The 21,550-nt window shown below is 37.4% G+C and overlaps 1 protein-coding gene across 12 annotated transcripts in view; it reads right to left on the bottom strand.

Moving 5' to 3' along the window:
• Elavl2 (ELAV like RNA binding protein 2) overlaps positions 1–21,550 on the bottom strand; it is a 141,378-nt gene that overhangs the window by 70,853 nt on the left and 48,975 nt on the right. For 4 of the 12 annotated variants that reach the window (XM_070008102.1, XM_070008127.1, XM_070008111.1 and 1 more), the window contains exons 2-3: positions 3,251–3,341; positions 270–513 (exon numbers count right to left, since the gene is read on the bottom strand). In XM_070008102.1, the coding sequence (XP_069864203.1) occupies positions 270–513; positions 3,251–3,322 (316 nt within the window). In that variant the 5' untranslated portion in view covers positions 3,323–3,341. Of the gene's footprint in view, positions 1–269; positions 514–3,225; positions 3,342–21,550 lie in introns of all 12 variants that reach the window. The other 8 variants (XM_070008156.1, XM_070008174.1, XM_070008164.1 and 5 more) reach the window with 3 other exon arrangements.

Genomic DNA, 21,550 nt, shown 5'->3' on the forward strand with positions numbered 1-21,550 from the left:
ACTCACTCACTTTAAAATAATTTCCAAAAACATTCATCTCGGAGTACAGTAAAATCCTGTTAAATTTATACTGCCCGCAAAATATTTTATATTTTAAAAGAAAAACTTAAATCTAAATAAAGTTTCCTATTGCTTATAAAGCCACAAAAAAATCTAAATGTATTCTTTAAAGCTATACTACTATATGATTTACAAATAATAAGCTTATTATTTTCTTATATCATGAAACATGATTCTTAAATGTGACTCATGTATGTAAAATTGCATACCTGTTATTTTGTCTCTTACAAGCTTACAGGATTCTATCTCACCAATGCTCCCAAAAAGACTCTTGAGCTCCTCCTGTGTCATGTTCTGAGGAAGGTAATTGACTATTAGGTTCGTCTTGCTGTCCTCTGTGTTCCCAGAGTCAACTGGTGACGAGCAGTTGTTGTTTATGGTGGTTGGACCATTGGCTGTGTTATTGCAAGTTGGCCCATTAGACAGTTGTGTTTCCATGGCAGCAATTACCTGCTAAAAACAGAGAAAATAAGAAATGTCAGAATTCATATCTCACAACCTATTAGAGATTCCATCCAAGAGTTTAAACATTTGTCACTAAACACAAGCCATTCTGCTGAAATTACAATAAAGCTTCAACAAAAAGTGCAACACCTTTGCTGATTTTACTTCATATGAAACTATTCAATTTAAGACTACAATTATACTTTTACATACATATTCCATACATGCACATAAGCACGACTAAAATCTTAACATTTTCTAGGATCACATTTGGGATCTACTCACATATCCTCAACTCACCTGCAGCATCCAAAGAGAGGAAGAAATTATTACAAAGGGCAAAAAATGAGCCCTTATTAAAAATTATACTAGAAAATATTAAGTGCTTAACATGCTACCAAAACAAATGGGAAAAACATGACCTACTAATTCTGAGGAGGATTTTCAATTAGCACAAGAGATTCAATATTCTAAAACTGACAGATATCTATTAACTTAAAATCAAGGACCAAGAGTACTTTTGAAAAAATAAATTTGTCAACATGTACTGTTTTGGTTACATATTGAAAGTGTTTTTGATTGACAGTATCTTGTACCTCTTCTATTGACAAGAAATAAGAACAATAAATGTTATATGTTCAAGAATGAAAAGGATTTGTATAACTTGGGAATGATGCTACGAGTACTTTTTTCTACTCTGTAGACTCTAATTGGTCATTTTGGTCAATCACCAACAAGAAAACTGATCTACAGCATCAAAATAAAATCCCCAAACAATCCAGTATGATACTTTGCCTTCAATCCAATTTTAAGAGTGAAAACAAATCATGTAACCACTCCACCAAAACAACAACATAAACATATAACAATTTATGCAAACAGACCAGCCCAAGGAACTTTCAGTTGAGCATATAAGCCTGCTGAAAATATAAACTCCAATTAGCAGATAAACAGCAGAGTTGAGGAAAATGGCCTCAAACTACTTTGATCTACCTAAAAATTTACATATTAAACAATTTTGGATCATCCAAACCAGTCTATGCTTTTTGAACACAAAAATCCCAGACCACAGCCCCAAATTTTCCAAAAGCATTTTCTAAAAGTTATCTAACTTCAGACAGCCAAGACTGTGGAGAAATCCAAAAATCAAAACACCACTGAAAAGACTGTCCTTCATATTTCATCCAATACACCTCTGAGCTCCCCAAAGAATTACTGTTCAAAATTGACAACTCTGAAATTCATGGGATACTGCTTCTAGGAAGTTTTAGCATAGAAAAAGCAAAGAATTTGATACAAAGTAAAAAGTACAGGGAAAGAAAGTTACAAGGAAATTGGGGATAAAAATTGTCTTTAAAAAAAAAAGCAAACTACCTCAGAAAAATTAAAAGGTATAAAAGTAATTAAGAAATTCCTGTTGCCAAGGTATGTTTATAAAAGAAGGCAGCTCAGAGAGATTGAAACTGGTCTATCAATCAGATTCAGACTGGTTAGAAAGGGCAAGATTGCGTGGTATCAGCATAAAAAAAAACAGACTCAATCCAGAATAAGTAGGAATATCAAACCCTGTAACCCTTCCATGAACTCATTTCCTTGTCAAAGGAATAATAGGCTATCATTCTCCAAGATGTATACTGTTTTTCCCAGGAAAGTATCCTCTGGGAATACTTACAAAGATAAAGGAAAATAAGCCTTTGAAAATGTAGATTAAAAAATCAAATAATTCAAAATATGGGTTATAATAAATTTATTTGAAACTGAGAAATGAAGTTTTGAATTTCCTAATAACACATAGCTGCTCCTGTGCAGAAAACTAGTGGGATTACCCTTTCCATAACAAAATTCTTGTAAGGCTCACCTCTGCCCAGCAGTTATGACAACAATTAGCTACAAGAAGAAAAGTGGTCAAGGCCAATTAAAACAAATTGCTATTCAAACATTAGAGTATGTATAGAAACTCTAAGAACCCCAAACAGGAGATTTAGGCTAAAGCTCATTGGGATGGCATTTGAAATATAAAGTGTTCATCGACTGAAATTAGCAGGATTTTAACAAGGACAACAAACACTCCTCACTTAATTGCACATTTATTTCCATGTTCAGGTGGCAAGAATGAGCTCCTAAGCCAACATTCAAGTGAACAGCTGCAGTAGGCTGTGTGAGCTGAAAAATTACAGCATCTCTCAGCTATAGGACCATCTGCTCAGAATAAAATGATACTAATGTGCTATATTTTACAAATAATGCATATTCCATTGATAGGCTCAACACAACTGTTCACAGAATGCAAAGTCTTTCAACAGTTACTGGGCAAATAATTTTCAGCCAGATTTACAATTTCAACTTTTTTTGAGCATCAGAAATTGTGAATAACTTCAGAATGTAGTAACCAAAAAAATACATAGTAAACAGAATGTAAAGAATTACGGTAACTTAATATTTAGACCATACCAAAACTTTTATTTTTGTTTTTTTTTAAAAAGCTTGTCACTCTTTTTAGTCTGCTCTAAATCCTAATTGAGATTATAAAAGGTGCATACAAGAACATGTTTCTGATCTAGAGATACTACTAACAGTTAAAATTGCGATGTGCTTAAAGTCCTAATGATGGCCATACCATAATAGGTTAGATTAAGAATAATTAGTATGCCAAATTAAAGGTTCAAGTGTTTGGTATGGCCTCAGCACTTCTGCAACATGCTAAAAAAAAAAGTAGCCTACAGAATTTAAGAAAAATCCCACAGACCCCAGTCCAAGGCTCTGCTGCCCACGAACCACTTCTAAGCAGAGAAGCCACATCACACAGTCTGACTGCCATGTTAGTTTGGAGTTGCCGTCTGCAATATGGACACAAAAAGTACCGTATGTTAGATGAGCAAGATAATGCAACAAATCAGTTTGTACAAAATTTACAGTGATTGTATTGATATTCCCAGCACGTCCATGCAGTGTGGCTTAATTGAGTTTGAGGCAATTCCAATCTAATCTTTCCAAATTCATTTTCACATGTAGTTTTCTTGCACAAATTTAAGCATTTTTAATCACGAGCCTGATTTTAAGACAATATTAACTAGTTGTCTTGGCATCTATCCTAAAGAACTACCTTAAACCACATCTCAAAAATTAAAAAAGTAAAATGAAGCACAACAAACACCCCATGCTGTCCTTTCTTTTAAGGATGTGGGAGAAGGGAGGAAATGTGAATGAAATTTTATAGTGAGAAAAGCAGTCATGCAATTCATAAGTGATTGTTTTGCATAAAAAGCACTTTCCCCAAAATATCAAAAGGGCATTAAGAGAAGCTATATTTGCCCACACTGTTACATTATACTACAAATGATCCTTAATCCTGAGACTTAAAATTAAAAGTGAATTGAAACCCTGTGAGGTTATTCTGCCACTATAGTCAAACTAGTCCCTAACAGTTTCACTGAGAATTGCTCACGTATACTAAGAGGCAGTAAACCAGCATCTTTCAATTGAAATAATTGGACCAATAAATGGGATTGTTGGAATAATGCTTGTATAGGATGTCAGCTTTGTCCCTGAACAAAATCAAGTGAACATTTTTTAATATGTAAATTGTAAACCCAGCACGATTTGAAATTAGTGCTGCCATGAGGCCTCCAATATAGTTAATGGGCCATTTACCACTTATTACAACTTGCCCAAATACTAAACAGAGCCGTGATATTGGCACAAAAGCCAAAGTTTCCTTTTATCCACATATGCAGATACTTTAAAGAAAAATGTCAACTTAATAATCAGAAAACTCAATCTCTGGAAATCAAGCATAATGGGAGGCTGACAACATGTCTTATGTTTTTATGATCTTTACATTTAACTTTGGCTACAAGCATTTGCTGATGCTGCCAGGGATAACAGTAATAACAAGTAGCAATGGATTTTATTTTCTGGCATCTACCAAGCTACCTAGGATGCCATGAAAATCTTTTTCTCTTCTTCCCTTCTCCCACTGTAGCCAGAGAATTCAGTCTGACCCTGTGTTCATTAGAGAAACACTTACTTATCCTCAAACTGAACCTGTGAAAAAGCAAAGTGCTTTATGTCCATGAAACATTTTGATGAGAACCCAGTATGGTTAGACTACATTGGGAGAACATGAGGACCACACCCCACAGGTTAAACCAAGCCTAAATTTATATACAGAGTCCTATAAAGAGTTGTAAGCCAAACATCCCTTATGCCATAAAAACCACAGATTCAAATGTTTTAAGAACATCTCCTAAAGTCCATAGTAGGTGCACACTAAGAGGCTGACACCATACCCCTTCTTTCTGAAAGCCCCAAGGATATGAACAATTACTGAACTAAGCTAGAAATGCTGTGTATGGAAAATGATTCTATTGCACTTTTAGATTCCCAGCACCCCAGACAGTTTCTCCGCTTGAGACAGACACATACCTTTATGGGAAGTTATAAATAAGTTGCTCACATGGCCCTTACCTTTATGCTGGGCAACAATTCAGTTACTAAAAATGTAAAGCTACATCCCCTTCACTTAAGGACAGGCAATTCTGCTCTACTCAATCTACCGCAGACAACTGGGCTCTGTACTATTTATAGATTCCACTGGCTCTGAAACTCTTTGGAAGGGGAAAAAAAGGCCATGTTCCAGTGAAACACAGCCATTAATTTTAAGGCTTAGAAAATAATGTTTCAATATACATTTGCCTCCTAAGTTAAGCATCAACTGTGTCTATTCAGACTGCTTTTCCACCTGTACTCTCCATGTAAAATGCATGAAAACGCATATTTCCTCAGACCAATCTGAAATATTCTATATTTTCACTGGACTCCAAGAGAAACTGGTAGGGTCTTATTTTGGTGGGAACAGGGATTTTATTTGTACAAGGAGAGAAGGATGACCTCTACCTTTTCACAGTTACAAAGTTTACTTCCAAAGACCATTAAGTCTTTTTAGGTTGAATTTTTTAATTTTGTTTAAAGGGCCTTCAGTGTACCTATAACTACCGTTTTCTTACTGTAGAATTGTGAGATCGATGATAATATTTCATTTCTCCTATCTAAGCCCAGTAAGAATTTGGTAAGTCAAACTAGTCTAATAGTTTCCTGATGATAATGGGAAACTTTTTTAAAATCTCTATTTTCCAGTCTTCTTGTAAAAATAAAAATTCGTGAAACTGTAGTAATCATCTCCTTCACTATTTTTAAACCTCTTACAGACAGCCACCAAATAACACTGACTGCTAATCAAAAATACCTGAAGAATATTCCAAGAATTCTTGCTAAACTCACTTGGTACAATGCCTGAAGGGGGTGGGGGAGCGGCGGGGCCATCCAAAACAGAAATTACCTGATGCTGAGATCAAACCTCTGTGGGCTAAAGTCATATCAGGTTGCTAAGAAGTCTGCTGCAGAGTTCCTCCTGCTCCTGCTGCTGCTGCTGATCTAGTCTGACATGCCATCCATACCTATGGTTACCATCCTGATCTGAGCTCTCAGGCTGGGGCCATAGCTCAATGGTACAGGCACTGACCCTGGTTTGATCTTATCTGGACTCTCACCTTCCTCTAAACTACCAAATTACTGCCTTCCACAGGTTAATTCACGTTAACACTATTCCCAGGATTTTACTAAGTCATCAATAGTCCCCTACAGTTTCTTAAATTAAGTATATTTAGTAGAATTAGTGTGCATAAACTATTTAGTAGAATTAGTATAAATACTAGAGATCCTCTACTACTTCTAACAGCTTGTTATTTTAGCCATCTAAAATACCTGAGGGCTTCCAGTCCCTCCAACAGTCCAGTGTCATACTTTCTGGTTTTGCTCAGGTAGTTCCACCTGGTAGCAAGGTCCCCACTCAAACCCTCCCAATTTCATGGATTTATGATAAAGAATAGTATCTTTAAAATTTGGAGGAAAAGCAGCCCACTTCCCCAACAGCATGAAGTTAGTACCTTGTTTTTCTACCTCAGGTATTTGTCTTCAGAGATCATATAATTTCAGTTTTAGCACACTCTACCAACCACTCTTACCCTCTAAAATACAAATCCCTACTACATGGTAAAACAAAGAAAGCCATTTATATTTCAAGTGATCAGTAGTGTGCTTTTTATCAAGAAACTTTTACATTGACTTGCTATAAAAACATGGCAACTAAAGCATAGCAAATCCCAAAGCATAGCACTAATGTGTTCCAAGCCTCTGGGCAGCAAGGACTTGGAGATGTGGCATGTTGGGTTTGGGAATGACTTTAGGATAATGACAGAAACAAACAGTAAATAAAATTTAAAAAAATAAAAAAGATTTGTTTGGAACATAGTTGAGTTATGGTTTATAAATGTTTCTTAATTTGATACCAACTAGGAATTTAGGCACATAAAAAATGATAGTATCGCTAAGAAGAATCATGGCTAGAGGCAAAGAAAAGCATTTCTCTCAGACTAAAAGAAAAAAAAATCCAACTTGAATAAAGTGACCTGGGGCTCCACATTTATTTGCAGTGGGTAGGTTCTCCATATCTAAGTCTCACTGCACCAGGATAGAGCCAGTATGGTGACGCACTGTAAGGTGAGCAATAGGCATTTGTCTCTAAAGTTTAAGAGATAAGCAGCCTTTTCCAAGAAGCACTCTCTTTGAGGAACACAACACAGGGAATGAAAGCAGGAGATATACCCAGTGAAATGCATTAACAGGAGAAACCGCTCCTTCAGTAAATGCTCTCCCATTGAAATCACTCAAATGGCAAGTTCATGATACATTTCTGGCTTTCCTGAATTAAGCAAAAGAATATCCAACCAAATGCTGCAATCCCGGGTCTACATGTCAGTCAAAAGAATGAGCTATTATTTTGTTTTCCTTTAACCCTCTTTGCTGTGGGGTTCCTAAAATAATCTGCCATTTTAGACTACATAGAATTTTCTCAGCCCCTCTTAACTCTTCACCACCACCACATTTTAACCATCTCACTAGATCCACAGATTCCACAACCTCAAGCTCTGATTTTTTGGCCTTGGGGCTAACAAGGGTCCTAGAACTGCCAGGGACAGCAAACAGGAATAGCTGTAGGAGTCACAGAGAAAGTTCTTTGGCAAAAAAACAAAAAACAAAAAAAAACTGTCTCTTGGTTCTTTATGTCTCACTTCTACATAGTAGACTCTCCAATGTTAGTGTTTCTGGAGATTTGCAGTTCCTGAGCTGGCAGGATTAAAAACTTTGTGGTTAGTGGGTTAACACTATGTGTTTAGGGCTCTAACTCCTCTACTGTCTAGGTCTATCACAGTCATCAACAGTAGACAAAAATAAAGATCTGGTGGAAAAGATTCGCCTAAGCTTCACATCCTGCATGTGAAACATGCTGCACCTGTGAATTTGGGCTAGTCTTAGGTGCTTGAAGCACAGCAATGAACACCAAGAAGTGAATATCTGCAATGGGAGATGTGTGCAGACCAGGAATGAGTATATATTATATAACAGTGGAATTAATTATATGAGTATACTTTGGAATAGATAAAAATGCAGAACAGATAGAAATGCAGGAAATGATTATGTAGACATGGAGATGGGTATTAATGGTACCTTTAGGGTACTATGGGTACTAAGTAGTATTAATTAAGATAATTAGCTCTGAGCTAAGGCTTCAAAAACTGATGTGAGCTAGCTGCTATTACAGATAGAATAAACCTCCCTTACCACCATATCTACATCCTACTCCCTATAGTCTGTCATGTGACATGGCAAGGGGAATTACAATTCCTGATAGAATCAATGTGCCTAATAAATTGATCTTTAAAAAGGAAGACTATCTTAGATTATACTCTGGGTCTAATTACAGGACCCTTATAAATGAGAAAAGGAAGAAAAGTTGTAAGAAGTGCTGCAAGTGAGCATCAATGTCTCACAACTATAATTCTAGCTATTTAGGAGGGTGGTGGTTTGAGGCCCATACAGACAGAAATGTTCATGACAGCCTTTCTCAATCTATAGCTAGGCATGGTGGGCTATATCTGACATCTTTGCTCTGTGGTAGGCTAACATTGCAAGAATCATAGTTCTTGGCCTACAGTACAGGCAGAAAAATCTGCAAAGTATCATTTCAACAGAAGAATCCAGGTAGAGTGGCAAGTGCCTATCATCAAAGCTACAACAGGAACCAAAAGTAGACAGATCACAGTGTAGGCTATGTGAGACACTAGGATCAAGATCAGAGCTCCAGATTAGCCTAGACAGGAAAGTCCACAAGAGTCCATAACAATCAGATGAGCACAGTTACGTGTGCCTGTCATTCTAGCTGTATATAACAAGAAGCCTAAAATATGTAGATATTGGATGAGGCATATACCTAGACAGGAAGCAAGACCCCATCTCAAAAATGACCAGTGCAGAAAAGATCTGGAAGTATGGCTCCATCGTGAGGTAACTGCCTGGCAAGTTCAAGGTCTTAAGTACAAATCAACAGGCCATGTACTTAGTCAACAGGCCATGTCTGGCTTCAAAAGGAATTACCAACCAAGGAAAATAGGCAGTCACTAACCACTAGCAACTGAAAAGAAATCTTCAACACTAAAGCCTTCAGAAGGGCAGTGTTGCCAGCCATGTCCACTCAGCACATTGAGAAGCACCTTGCATGAACTTTGACCTTCAGAACCATAAAACAGTAGATGTGTATTGGGTTAGCCACTAAGTTCACAGTAATTTGTGTAACAGGAAACAAGTGCAGCCCCTACAAGAGCATCTAGAAGAGGTTTATTCCAGGCAGACAGACAAACCAGGACAAAGCTGGTCGGCTGTGAAGAACAGCAGTGAGGAGCTACAAGGAGAAAGGAGGAGATGTATCAAAGGGGTAATGAGTGAGACCAGATCACGTAAGGCTTTGAATGCCACCATAAGAAAGGAAAGGATTGCAAGAAAAGAATAGTGTGTCCCCTCTGAAAATCAACTGTGTGGAGGTGCTCTGGAGGGCAGTCAAGCCACTCAAGGAGCAATCAGGTCACCCAGGTGTACACTGTCAGTGACTGACCAGGCTGATGTCAAAGGACGCTATCACATTCTAGATAGTCTCAGAAGTAAGCACATTCCTATTGTGTTACATTTTAATTATACCAGTAAACTGTTTAAATACATCATCAAAAAAAATTTACATTCCAACTGCTCACATTTAAACAAACCACCAAAACATTATGTGCTAGAAACTAAGAATACAAGATGAATAAACAAAGGAGAAGTTTTTATAGGGCTGTGACTAAAAGAGCGAAGTAGGGAGAATCTACTTTAGGAAAGCCAAAGCACACAAATCTGAGTACACACATTAACTCAAGTTTTTCACTTATGTATTAATACTTTACAAAGGAAGTAAGCAACAAATCCACTGAATATAAAATAAATCATCACCTACTAACCTATGTCATAAATTCTAGCCCTATGAGATCCCCCTAAAAGCATTCAGAAGTCAAAATAAGGAAGGGATGAAAGGGAAAGGAGGCAATACTGAGGACTGAAGAGGATCTAAAAACATTTCATGTATACACAGTGAGTTAATTAATCAACATAATAAAATGCATCAAATGCTGGTTGAAAAGGTGGGGAGGAGAGACAAAGAGTAGTGTGGTAGCAGGGTAAACTTGTTCAAGTATAATGTACAAATGTATGGAAATAACAAAAATGAATCCCTCAGATATTGCAACTGTATGTTAATTCCAAAATGAAGAGTCAAAGTAAAAACATATCTCAAAGTTGTCCCCCCACCAACCTTCAAAAACGAAGTGGACATGGGTGGTGAGAATAACTTACATTTGAGGAAACAGAAGTAAATTTTTTAATTAATTTACTTTATTGTTATTATAGAAGTGATGTACAGAGGGATTGCAATTACATAAGCCAGGTAATGAGTACATTTCCTATCATACAGTGTCTTCTGTTCCCTCGTTGTCCCCCAGTCCCTCCCTCTTGTTTCACCCATGACTTGTATAGTTCACTGTCATCAGTTTCCAGTGAGCTCCACTGTGCGCTTTTTCACCCTTTATCCCTCAAGTTCTGTGCCCTCCCCCTACCCTCCTGAAACTATACACATGAATGCATGATACATAAGGTAAAGGAGACAAAATCATCAGAAACTGGAGTCATCAGCTTTTTTAGAGACTGGAGCCTAGAATCCCATCTGTTAAACAAGCTCCACAGATGATTCTAATGAATTGTCAGCCCAGCTTTTCCTTCCTTGGTCCTTCAGAGGTCCCTGGCAATCTTTCAGGGAAGCCACCTATATTTAAGGGACTTCCTTCCTCTCTGAGCAGCCTGAGGATGGTGCAGGGGAAGCAAGGGGCTTTACTTCTTCACTGATGGTCACTGCAGGTCTACGTCTTCTTAGCCCCCATCAGCCATGTTTTGTTTTGTTTTTTTTTTTAAATAGGTTTGGCTCATCTGAATTCTGTTTTTTGTTGCTATTGTCTGAACCATAGCATTGGCAAATTGTGTTTCTTCATCATTCGCTTTGTTACGTTTTTTGGTTTTTGGTTTTTTTTAGTACAAGCATAGGCACAACTTAGCCATAATTCACAATGTTTCTAATTAACCATAGCATGCGCCTGAATTCTTATGAACATAAAAAACGTAATTAGGTGATTTTTTTTTCTTAAGACAGGCAGTAATGGACTTTGGGTCTGTCTGGATTTAGAGTCAACATTATAGGATAAGAATGTTGATCACTTGATACAGGAATAAAAGTAAAAAATGTTCAAACCTTCTTTCCTGTACAAAATTATATGCTAAGTTTCAAATGGAAAGAGGTACTTTGAACTTCTAGGCTCTATTAGTTTATACTATTTTCTAACCTCTTCTATTTATCTCAAGGCGAGCACTCTAACACTTGAGCCACAGCACCACTTCCAGTTTTCTCTTGGTTAAATGGAAATGAGTCTCACAGACATTTCTGCCCAGGGTGGCCTGAACCACAAGAAACGTGATCCTCAGATCTCAGCCTCCTGGGTAGCTAGGATTTCAGGCATGAGGCACCAGCACCCAGCACTTTTAAATGTCTCTGGCCCTTAGGGCTTTCAGGCCTATAAAGAAATAATCATTCCCTTCTAGACCTCAAACCCTCTACTGGAAATACTGGTATAGTGGTGAGCACAGCTGCCTTCCAGAAGTAAAATTCTAATCTGTATTGCTCAACACAGTCATTTATCCACCTCTGGAGGAGTAAGGTTAAGCTGGGGGTTATCTCCAGTCTGGTTACAGGCTAGAATTTGCTAAACTGCTATCTTCTAGTGATGAATCATTCCAACCTCATTCTTTCATTCCAACCTCGGCAGGCCTAATTAATTTCCCATGCCATTATTTGACTACAGAACCTAAAAAGGGTTATGAGTACAATAAGAATAAAATCATAGTTTGTATGGTCAAGTTTTTTTTGGAAAAGGCAGATAGATTTTGGACTGCTAATTAAGTCAACACAGAAATTGGATTGACTTCATATTCTACAGAAATCACAACTATGGGGAATCTCCTCAGAGTAGTACAAGTTGTGAAATCCTCAAATAAATCCCAGTAGTTCTGAATGTTTCCATTAGGTAGATTAAAAACATAGCTCCTCTGAAGAATAGACACACTAAAATATTCTGTCACATTTTAGCTGGAACAGAGAAAAAAATGTTTAATCTTAAAGGGAATATAAAAGACAAGAAAGGCTTTTGGACAGAAATATCATTTCTTAACACACAAATGTTACAAAGGGCCACCATTCTCCATCTGGCCACTTGAGCTAACATTTTACTCTTTGCTGTCATTTGGCAGGACTTACAAAGAAAACCAAATGTTATAGTTAGCATTAAACCCCAAGAAGTTTATATCAAAATAAAGGCATCTAAAATGTCAACTAACCAAATAAGGTGTATGTATTTTCTTAATAATGCTGGCAGGTCACACGTTCTTCTGTTAGGACTTTGCAGAAACTAGAAATTAAGAGATGCTATCCCAGGGTACATAAGGAAAATTGCAATGTACTCTTTCCATCCACTGTAATTTCTGATCCACACAAGATCGCTTCCTCTCTCTACAAATGTGAATATTCTCTCTGGAATTTGTCCAAATAACATATTTCTTTCCAGTGATGTGTTAAGTCCTGAGTGTCTCAAGAGATATATACCTTTGACTCAGATACATGACAATTATTTGGTAAAGACTGGTGCATCTTTATAAACCAAGACTTACACCAAGAAAATTCCTATTTCCTTTGATCCAGTTCTTTTCTCTTCCCCACTTTCCAAAGGCAACTTTCTTTAAAACCTATATTCCAAGCTGGGCATTGGTGGCTCATACCTGTAATCCTAGCTAATTGGGAGGCTGAGATGTGAGGTTCACAGTTCCAAGCCAGCCTGGACAAGAAAGTCTAGAAGACCCCAATCTCCCATGCAACCACCAGAAAATCAGAAGGAGAGCTGTGGTTCAAAGTAGAAGAGCACTAGCCTTGAGTTAAATTTTTAAAAAAAGCTCAGGGGACCATATGTCCAGGCCCTGAGTACAAGCCCCATGATGGACCAAAAACAAAAACAAAACCTACATCCCAGCTAGAAAATGCCTACATATATCAGTGACCTTTCATGGAAATTAAGCTCCTGATTTACTTACAATACTTCAAGGGAAAAAAAGGCAAGAAATTGCACTCAAACTGATAATTATATTCAAAGCAATTCCAAAAGGTAGAGATTGCCACCCGATCCCAAAGAAATTTCTAGTTGTTCTCCCTGAGGAATGTAGCTAACACTTAATGCTTGCCAGAGGAAGTTGGTACATAATAGGAAGGGCCCTCCTAGCTTCAGAACTTGTCTACTTATTATCCATGCTGGCCCATATCCTCAACCCTTGTTCTTAGATCACTCTCCAACAGAGAAACAAGCCAAGGTGCTCTGTGTTCCTAGTCAATGACTCCTGACCATCTCACCCAGCAGTCTCCACTCATACTTTTGTCAAGATTTCCTGTTTCTCATGTTATCCTAATATGAAATAGCATGTTCAATTGAAAGATATGCTTAACCGTAAATGTTATTTCTTCGCTGTTGCAAACTTGCCATTTTCACTAAGCATTTTGTCTTTTTATAAAATGCAAAAGCACACTGACCTAAGTTTGAAATTCAGTGAATTCATTTTTTTGGCAAGAAATAAAAATCACTGAAAAGGCAAATTATTTAAGCCATTTAAATATTGAGAAATTTGAGGCTGTTAACTAGTTTCCGCATTTTTAAATAATTGATGTATTTGAAGTTACTTCAACAAAATTGTTTTAATAAATGAAATTTTTGTACTTGGGGAAAAAAATCTCAAATTCATAGACACAAGTTCATAGACACAAGTCTCCCCAAGTTATATGGACAAGAAAGCAATCGTGTATAACCCCGGTTTTCACTATATTTGATATTGGTATAATTTGTGGAGGGGAAGGAAAAAAGCAATTGTTTAAATAGGGATACAGGTGGACCCAATGCAACAATGAGAGGTACAAGATGTTATGTCAAAAATCGAATTTTACAACTTGGGCGAGGAAGGGTGGGGGTGATGGGAAGGGATGGGCTAGGCAGGGGAAACAAAGGAGGAGGCAACAATGCTTGATAAGAAATGTACTCATTTCTTTGCTCATGTAATTGTAACCCCTCTGTACAGTATTTTCACAATAAAAACTTATTAATAAAAAAATAAAAAAGAAAACAATTGTGTAAGTATATATATGTATGTAATATAACCTGTGTATACATGTCCATACATATTTCCAAGAGTTCTTGAGAAGCAGAATCTATTTCCCATAGGCTGAAAAGGGGGGAAAGATATATAGATGTAATCACAGGATACATTTTAATATAAATTAAAGTTAACATAAGTTTTGAGACTTAAAGACGTTTAGCCTTTTGTGTTATTTCTACTGTAGAAGAGGTAGAGAGAGTAAAGGGATCTTTTTTCTTAAAAAAAAAAAACTTCCATTATAAATTATGTACATACTTTGACAGATGTCAAAGTACTTTACAAATGCTTAAGTTCTGAGTATTTGGGGCTATTATCATTATTGTTAGACAATGAAGATGAGCCTTTCAAATGCTACCATGGAATATTTGCTTGTCTTTCAAGCAGAGGCTCCAATAGTATAATTCCACAGTGAACTTGTAACCTGAAAAGGGAATACAGTGGAAAGTAGTGTGCAGACTTTTGCTAATCATCTGCCATCTCCTGTCCTGGGCCTTTGAAACAGATGCTGTTAAACTAGATTTAGCATAGTCACAAATGGCGACTAAGAAAGATGGAAATTTTTGCTTAAATTGCTGCAATTTTTAACCCCAGACCTCCAAAGACTGCATTTAAATATATAGGGTGTCAATAGTCTTAAGTGTTCCACATTCAAATTACAGCCTTATCTATTTTAATTTACCTTACTTTTAAAAGCACAAAGCCTTCCCCTCAAAAAGCATACAAGCCTCCATCCTCCTCAACTTGGTCTTATACTAAATTGTTTAACTGCTTGGAATTTTGATATTTTAATATTTTAAAATACCAAATGGGGTAGAATGGAAGATGTGATACTGACCAAGAAGCACTGCATTCATAAGCTGACTTGTAACCCCTTTGTACAACTATTTAATAATAATAATAAAATTAGATTATAATTAAAACACCAATCACTACTATCTTTGTTGCTTTCCCTAATAAGTACTTCAAGTATACTTTAAACATCTTCAACTTCCATTAGGACTTGATATTTATAATTCAAGTAGAGAAGCAGTGTAGACGTCTTGTGCTCTGAAATCTAGACTGATAATGTGCACATTACAAGCTCTATCAGATGATGTCAAAATGTTGAACCTCATGACCAGGAAGTATATCCACATCATCTCTGTCATTATTTTCAAACTAGCCTGGATTTAAACAGTCATTCTAAGCTTTACTAACTACAGTTTTAAGATCGTGGGTTCTTTGTTGCTTGAGTTTTTCTTATTGAGACACAGTCTTACTATATAGCCTACGCTGGACTTGAACTTACAATACTTCTGCTGCTGCCTCCCCATTGCTGGGATTATAGTTGTTCACAAACAGGCCAGTGATTAAGATCCTGTTGAAGTAAGAGAAATTAAAAATAAGGAATCTTCCTAAACTGTACACAGTATGTGAACATCTTTTGTTATGGGGGAAAAATAGATGTTCAGGCGGTATGGATGCCTTCTATAGTAGAAGTCAATGAAAAGAGGGTAGAAAAAAGTGGAAAAGGAAAAGAAGGTAGCATTTATTGATCCATCATTCTGTGTCAGGCCTCAAGCTTGATATTTTATCTCATTTGATCCTATTGTGCACTATGAACTACACACACACACACACACACACACACACACACACACACACACACACACACACACACACACACACACACACACACACACACACACACACACACACACACTGTTCTTTAACTTAAAAATCATAATTCCAATACATAGATACAGACACTAAGCAAAAAAGCCAAGGCTGAGACTGTATCTAAAACCTCCCAACTGCTTTCTGCTTCTAGAGTCACCCTTTCTCTAATGCCCCTTCCATCTGATCTACTCCAAAATGGTCAGCATCCTACAACCATCTCTTTGCAAGGCTTCTGCTGATTCCACATTGTGGACAAAGCTCATCTCAGCTCCCTAGTGAGACATCAGACTTGACGTGGTTCCCACCTCCCTGTCCATCCAGTGCCTACCACCAATCCTGTCTCACACAGTAAGCCCTACCAAATTCCCAGTGGCTGCTCCTGCTCCCAGGCTTCTTCCTACTGTTATTCACCCTTTTGTGTCCATCTGCAAAAGACTCACTACCTTTCTTTTGCTGACCGTGAGAAACTTCATGAAGCCTAAGAAGGAAGAGGGCATTGTGCCTACAGGCAGCTGTCTATGAACCTCTGAGTTAGGCTACACAATTCCGCTGTTCTCCTATAAACTGATGCCCACCATATAAGCCTCACCTGTTTTTGTCTTCTCCATAATGCACAAAGTAAGTAACAGAAAGAGGATGATGAACATCCATAAAGAGCACTTCAAAGTAACAAGATAAAGGCCAATTTTTCCTTTTATCCATGTGGTTTTACAATCTTTACCACAAAGGGAAGGAAGCTTCTTGTTGTAGCCTTATGTATCTAGAAGTACTCAAAGTCATGTCAGAATATTTATAAACAAGAAAGCTTACACACACTTAGTATAAAATCAAGATTCATTAAAATATAGCAATAACCAAAAACAAACAACAAAATCCTAACTATAGTCTTTGTGAAAACAATGCAAAACTAGTATCTAAGGAACAGAAGGGAACCAAGGGGAAGAGAATGAAAGAGAGGGGAAAGAGAGGTGTGTTCACAGTCATCACATCACAAAAAGAAATCATATCCAGGATGACTATAACCAAGACTAGACTTGAAGTTAACACCTCTCTCTTTCAATACAGCTGTTGTCTGGTATAAAAAAAAATCAGGAAGAAGAGTACAAAAGAAAGCAGAAAAGAAACTCCCTAGATCCCAAAGCCTAATGCCTCTGAACATTTAATGTTTATCATTAACATTTAACTGTTTATCAAAATGAATTCGAAGAAATAAAAACAAAGGTTTTGTTGTTGCAGTAGTTGTTGGTATAGGTGGCAATCATGGTGTTTGTGTCTACTTTTAGGGTTTGGTTTTGTTCTTTTTTCTGTCTTGTGGAGAACACAGTGAGGTGTAAAAATGGAGGGCAAGAGGAAGAACAAATGCAAGCATGGTACTCAGTAGACACTATGTGGAAAATGAGCTATGCAACTTGTAGACACAGGAGGGGGAAACTGACACTGTCCAAGAAGAAATGTACTCCTTACTTGACTTATGAAATGGTAACCTCTCTATACAGCACTTTAATAATAACAATTATACTTTAAGAAAGAGAGAGAGCACAGGACCTCCCTGAGTCCAAACACTGTGTTGTGCATTGGGAACACAAAGGTGCCCAGAATAGGTATAGTTGAATCTCATGGAACACATGGATCCTAGCAAGTCAAAGCATAACTGAAACCTTTACAAACTACAGCCAGGAATACTATTCTCTCTGGCTGACCTATGCTAAATATTTCACTAAGAAAAAGATAAAAGGGCAAAGTTACTGCTGCTATGGAAACTACTCCTAACTTAAACATCAGAGTTTGGACATGTATGTGAGGAAAAGAAATGAGGCATTTTGCTTCCTTGTGTTTGAAATGCTGGAGAAGAATAGGAGATGTGCACAGCATTCACAATGTTTTTAATATCACTTACTTCTTCCTTATGCTGAAAGTTTAAGATGACAAATAAGCACACAGGGTAAAGTTTTCCAGATTATATTTCTGAGTACCCACTACCTGCTAAAATGTTATGCATCTTTTATAAAGTTCAAGTTTGTTTAGAAGAAATTCCTCAGTATAGTATGTAGATGTAACATCAAGACTGCTGGGCAGTTGTATGTTCTTTAATCACTGGCAAGAATTTCAGAAAGTTCCTACTATGTATCAGGCAATATGCTAATCTACAGCAGTCATGACTACAATTCTCTTCCAGATCAACATAACATAGTAAATTTTCAACTTTTACTACCACTACTTTAATCTCAGATGATTTAGCAAAAGGAGTGAAAACATTCTTCTTTCTGATGGGAACTTGGTGCCAAGTCCAAAAATTTTACTATTTTTTCTAAAAGATAGTGGAAATAAACTTGTCCATTTTTCTTAGATGTTTATTATTCTAAGATTCTGGAATTGGTTTTAATTGCCAACCACTGGTTGAAAATCACAATAAGAGAAGGAGAGTGGAAATCACTTTTATATGTCCTATGCCACACTCCCAATCCACCCCTCTTACTTTTTTATAAAACCATCTTTTATCAGGCACACATCTAGGAGTACACCAGGGATTGAGGCACTAGTGGACACTTAATGCCTTGAACTTTAGCTGAGGAATCACACATCCTTTTCCCTCTCCATTTCTAGAAGAGTAATAAAGACAAGAAAAAAGTAAATCATAGTGGTAAAGTCAAGACAAGTGAATTAAGACTAGAGATATCTGATAGTACTCTGGACATTTACATGTCCCTGCCATCAGATCAAGAACAAGACATACAGGAGCCTTTCTCCACAGTGACTTATTCTGAAAAAGATAAATATTCACCTGCTGAGACTGAAGGCAGATGACCTCCTACATTAAGAACTGGGCCACAAAGAAACATAGGTCCCATGGTTTCCCTTATTTTCAATATCTAGTATATGTCTGAGTCAAGCAGAAAAGGTCAGATAAGGTTATGTTAGGGAAATGAACCCTAAGATATGTATTCCAATGTTTTTCTTTCATGCGATTGTTTCTAACACATTTATAAAATTCTTTGTTGCTTTGTATGTCCCTCCCCCACAGTGGAACCCCTGCTTTCACTGTATTTGTTGTCGGTATATTTGTGGAGGGGAAGGGGAAAAACAAATCGTTTAAATAGGGATACAGGTGGACCCATTGCAACAATGAGATGTACAAGTCGTTATGTCGAAAACAAACTTTACAACTTTGGTGGGGGGGGAGGATTGGGGGGTGGGGGAGGATGGGAAGGGATGGGAAGGGGAAACAAAGGAGGAGGCAACAATGCTTGATAAGAAATGTACTCATTATCTTGCCCATGTAATTGTAACCCCTCTGTACAGTATTTTCACAATAAAAAAAAAAAAAAAAGAAGTGGGCCAGGTGCTGGTAGTTCACACCAGTAATCCTAGCTACGCAGGATGCTGAGATCTCAGGATTGCAATCTGAAGCCAGCCCCAATAGGAAAATCTGTGAAACTGTTATCTCCAAGTAACTACTAAAAAGGCAGAAGTGGGGCTGTGGCTCAAGCTGTTGAGTGCTAACCTTGAGGCAAAATGAAGCTCAGGGCAGCACTCAGGCCCCGAGTTCAAACCCCAGTACTAATGAAAATAAAAAAAAAACAATTGAACAAAATGTGAACAAATACACCTCTCATCTATCCATCAAGGTTAGTATACAGTAACTGAAGAAGAAAACAGCCAAATGGCCACTTGTAGCAGTCTTTATGAAATAAAGTTCATCATATACTTCAACAGCATGATGAGTAAAGACTCAATAGGGTCCCTCTCAAACAGAAAGAAAAGGTTGGGGGCTGGGAACAGAGTAAAAAGTCTTCATATTTTATACACTGAAGTAAGTGGCAGTGTTGGTGTCCAGCTAGTAAAACCAAAAATAAAATTAAATGATTAATTAAAAGATTGTTTAAATATTTCACACACAAGTTATGGGATGATATTTGAAAGAAGAAAAAAAGATTGCAAAAAGCTATTGGCTCACACCTATAATCATGCACATACCTCCTGGAGAAGTCAAAAGTTAGACAGGGGGAAGGAAAGGTAGAAACAAGTACACTTGCAATGTTCCTCAAGACCTACAAGTCAGAATCATGACAAGAAAAGAGGGCAGCCAGAGTCTGAAAAGATGTTATGTAGTCTATCCAATGTCTTTTTGAATTTATCATTCTTAACATTTAAAACTTTACATTGCTTTATAATGTGCTTCTCTTTAAAAAAAAAAAAAAAGGGGGGGGGGGCGGAGAAAGGCTGGGAGCTGATGATTGTACTCTTGGGTACTCCGGAGGCTGAGATATGAGGATCACAGTTCAAAGCCAGCCTGGGATTGAAAGTCCATAGACTGTTATCTCCAATTAACCAGCAAATAGTCAGAAGTGGAGCTGTAGCTCAAGTAATAAAGTACTAGCCTTAAGCAATAAAAGCTCAGAGACAGCACAAAAAAAAAAAAAGGAAAGGGAGAGGGATAAATATGGATATCAGCAACAGTATTCACATTTCCACAGGGCTATTATCCACCCTTTATAAATGGGTCATGTTCTCCTATTTTTCCCAGGTCTGTCTTCTAATTCTGATCCCCGCTAGGGCTGGGTGCCAAGTAAAAAAAATATTATAGGTTGGTAGTCAAACATTCTGAAAATGATTCTACCATGGTGGTAAAGGCTAGAAGAACAAAAAGTGGGGGATTGGAAATGGGCATCAGTTGCCCAGAATGCATAACTTCACTCCAGATATAGCACAGAGATACTACTAATAATGACCTGCCATGGTAGTGAATTAATCTACATACTTCTGGAATATCCTGGCTACCTAATTTGAAGAACTGTAATTTCAGAATTAAGACTCTATAAAAATATTCCATTCAGAAGGGCGCCGGTGGCTCCTACCTATAAACCTAGCTACTCAGGAGGCTGAGATCTGAGGATCACTGTTCAAAGCCAGCCCAGGCAGGAAAAGTCCTGAGAGTCTTATCTCCAATAAACCACTAGAAAACAGGAAGTGGCACTGTGGCTCAAGCAGGAGAGCACTCGCCTTGAGCTGAAGACCTGAGGGACAGCGCCCAGGCCCAGAGTTCAAGCCCCACAACCAACAAAAAAAAAAAAAAAAAAATCCATTCAATAAGTACAAGAATGAAAAGAAAACATCAGACATCAATCTATATTACTGAGTATCCAAATATGACTACCACATGTACTCAAAATACTCTAATATAAAATCTACCTTAGTATATTTATTTTCCTGGATTTGGAACAGAAAACCATCTTACACACACACACACACAAATTAAATACTGTCCTGTCCCTCTGAGCTGAGAAAAAAGTCAATTTAGACCTGATTAAATATTTTGACACTAGAAAGGAGAGGAAAGGCACTTCAGTTTCTTTATCCTCAGAAAGAAGGGCAGAGTGGAGGAAAGACACAAAGATAAAAACCAGCTCATATTAATTTAGCTGCCTTGAATTAATTTTACATAAACTACCAGGCTAAATTCTGTAAAAGCTACGCTGTGACATACTACAAATTAGATTTTGGAAGCAGAGAAGGGTAAGCAGGGGACAGAAGAAGTGAAAATCAGCCTCACCTTACACTTCTTCCCCCACCCTTTTCAATTTATCCAAATAGATTCCCACTGGGGAGATGGGAGGGATCTGCTTCAAAACAGCAAAGTAGGCAGGTGTTGAAACAAAGGCAATTCCAAGAC

Source organism: Dipodomys merriami, unplaced genomic scaffold (genome assembly GCF_024711535.1).
Source record: "Dipodomys merriami isolate MVZ:Mamm:240054 unplaced genomic scaffold, mDipMer1.0.p SCAF_11, whole genome shotgun sequence".
Lineage (NCBI taxonomy): Eukaryota > Metazoa > Chordata > Mammalia > Rodentia > Heteromyidae > Dipodomys > Dipodomys merriami.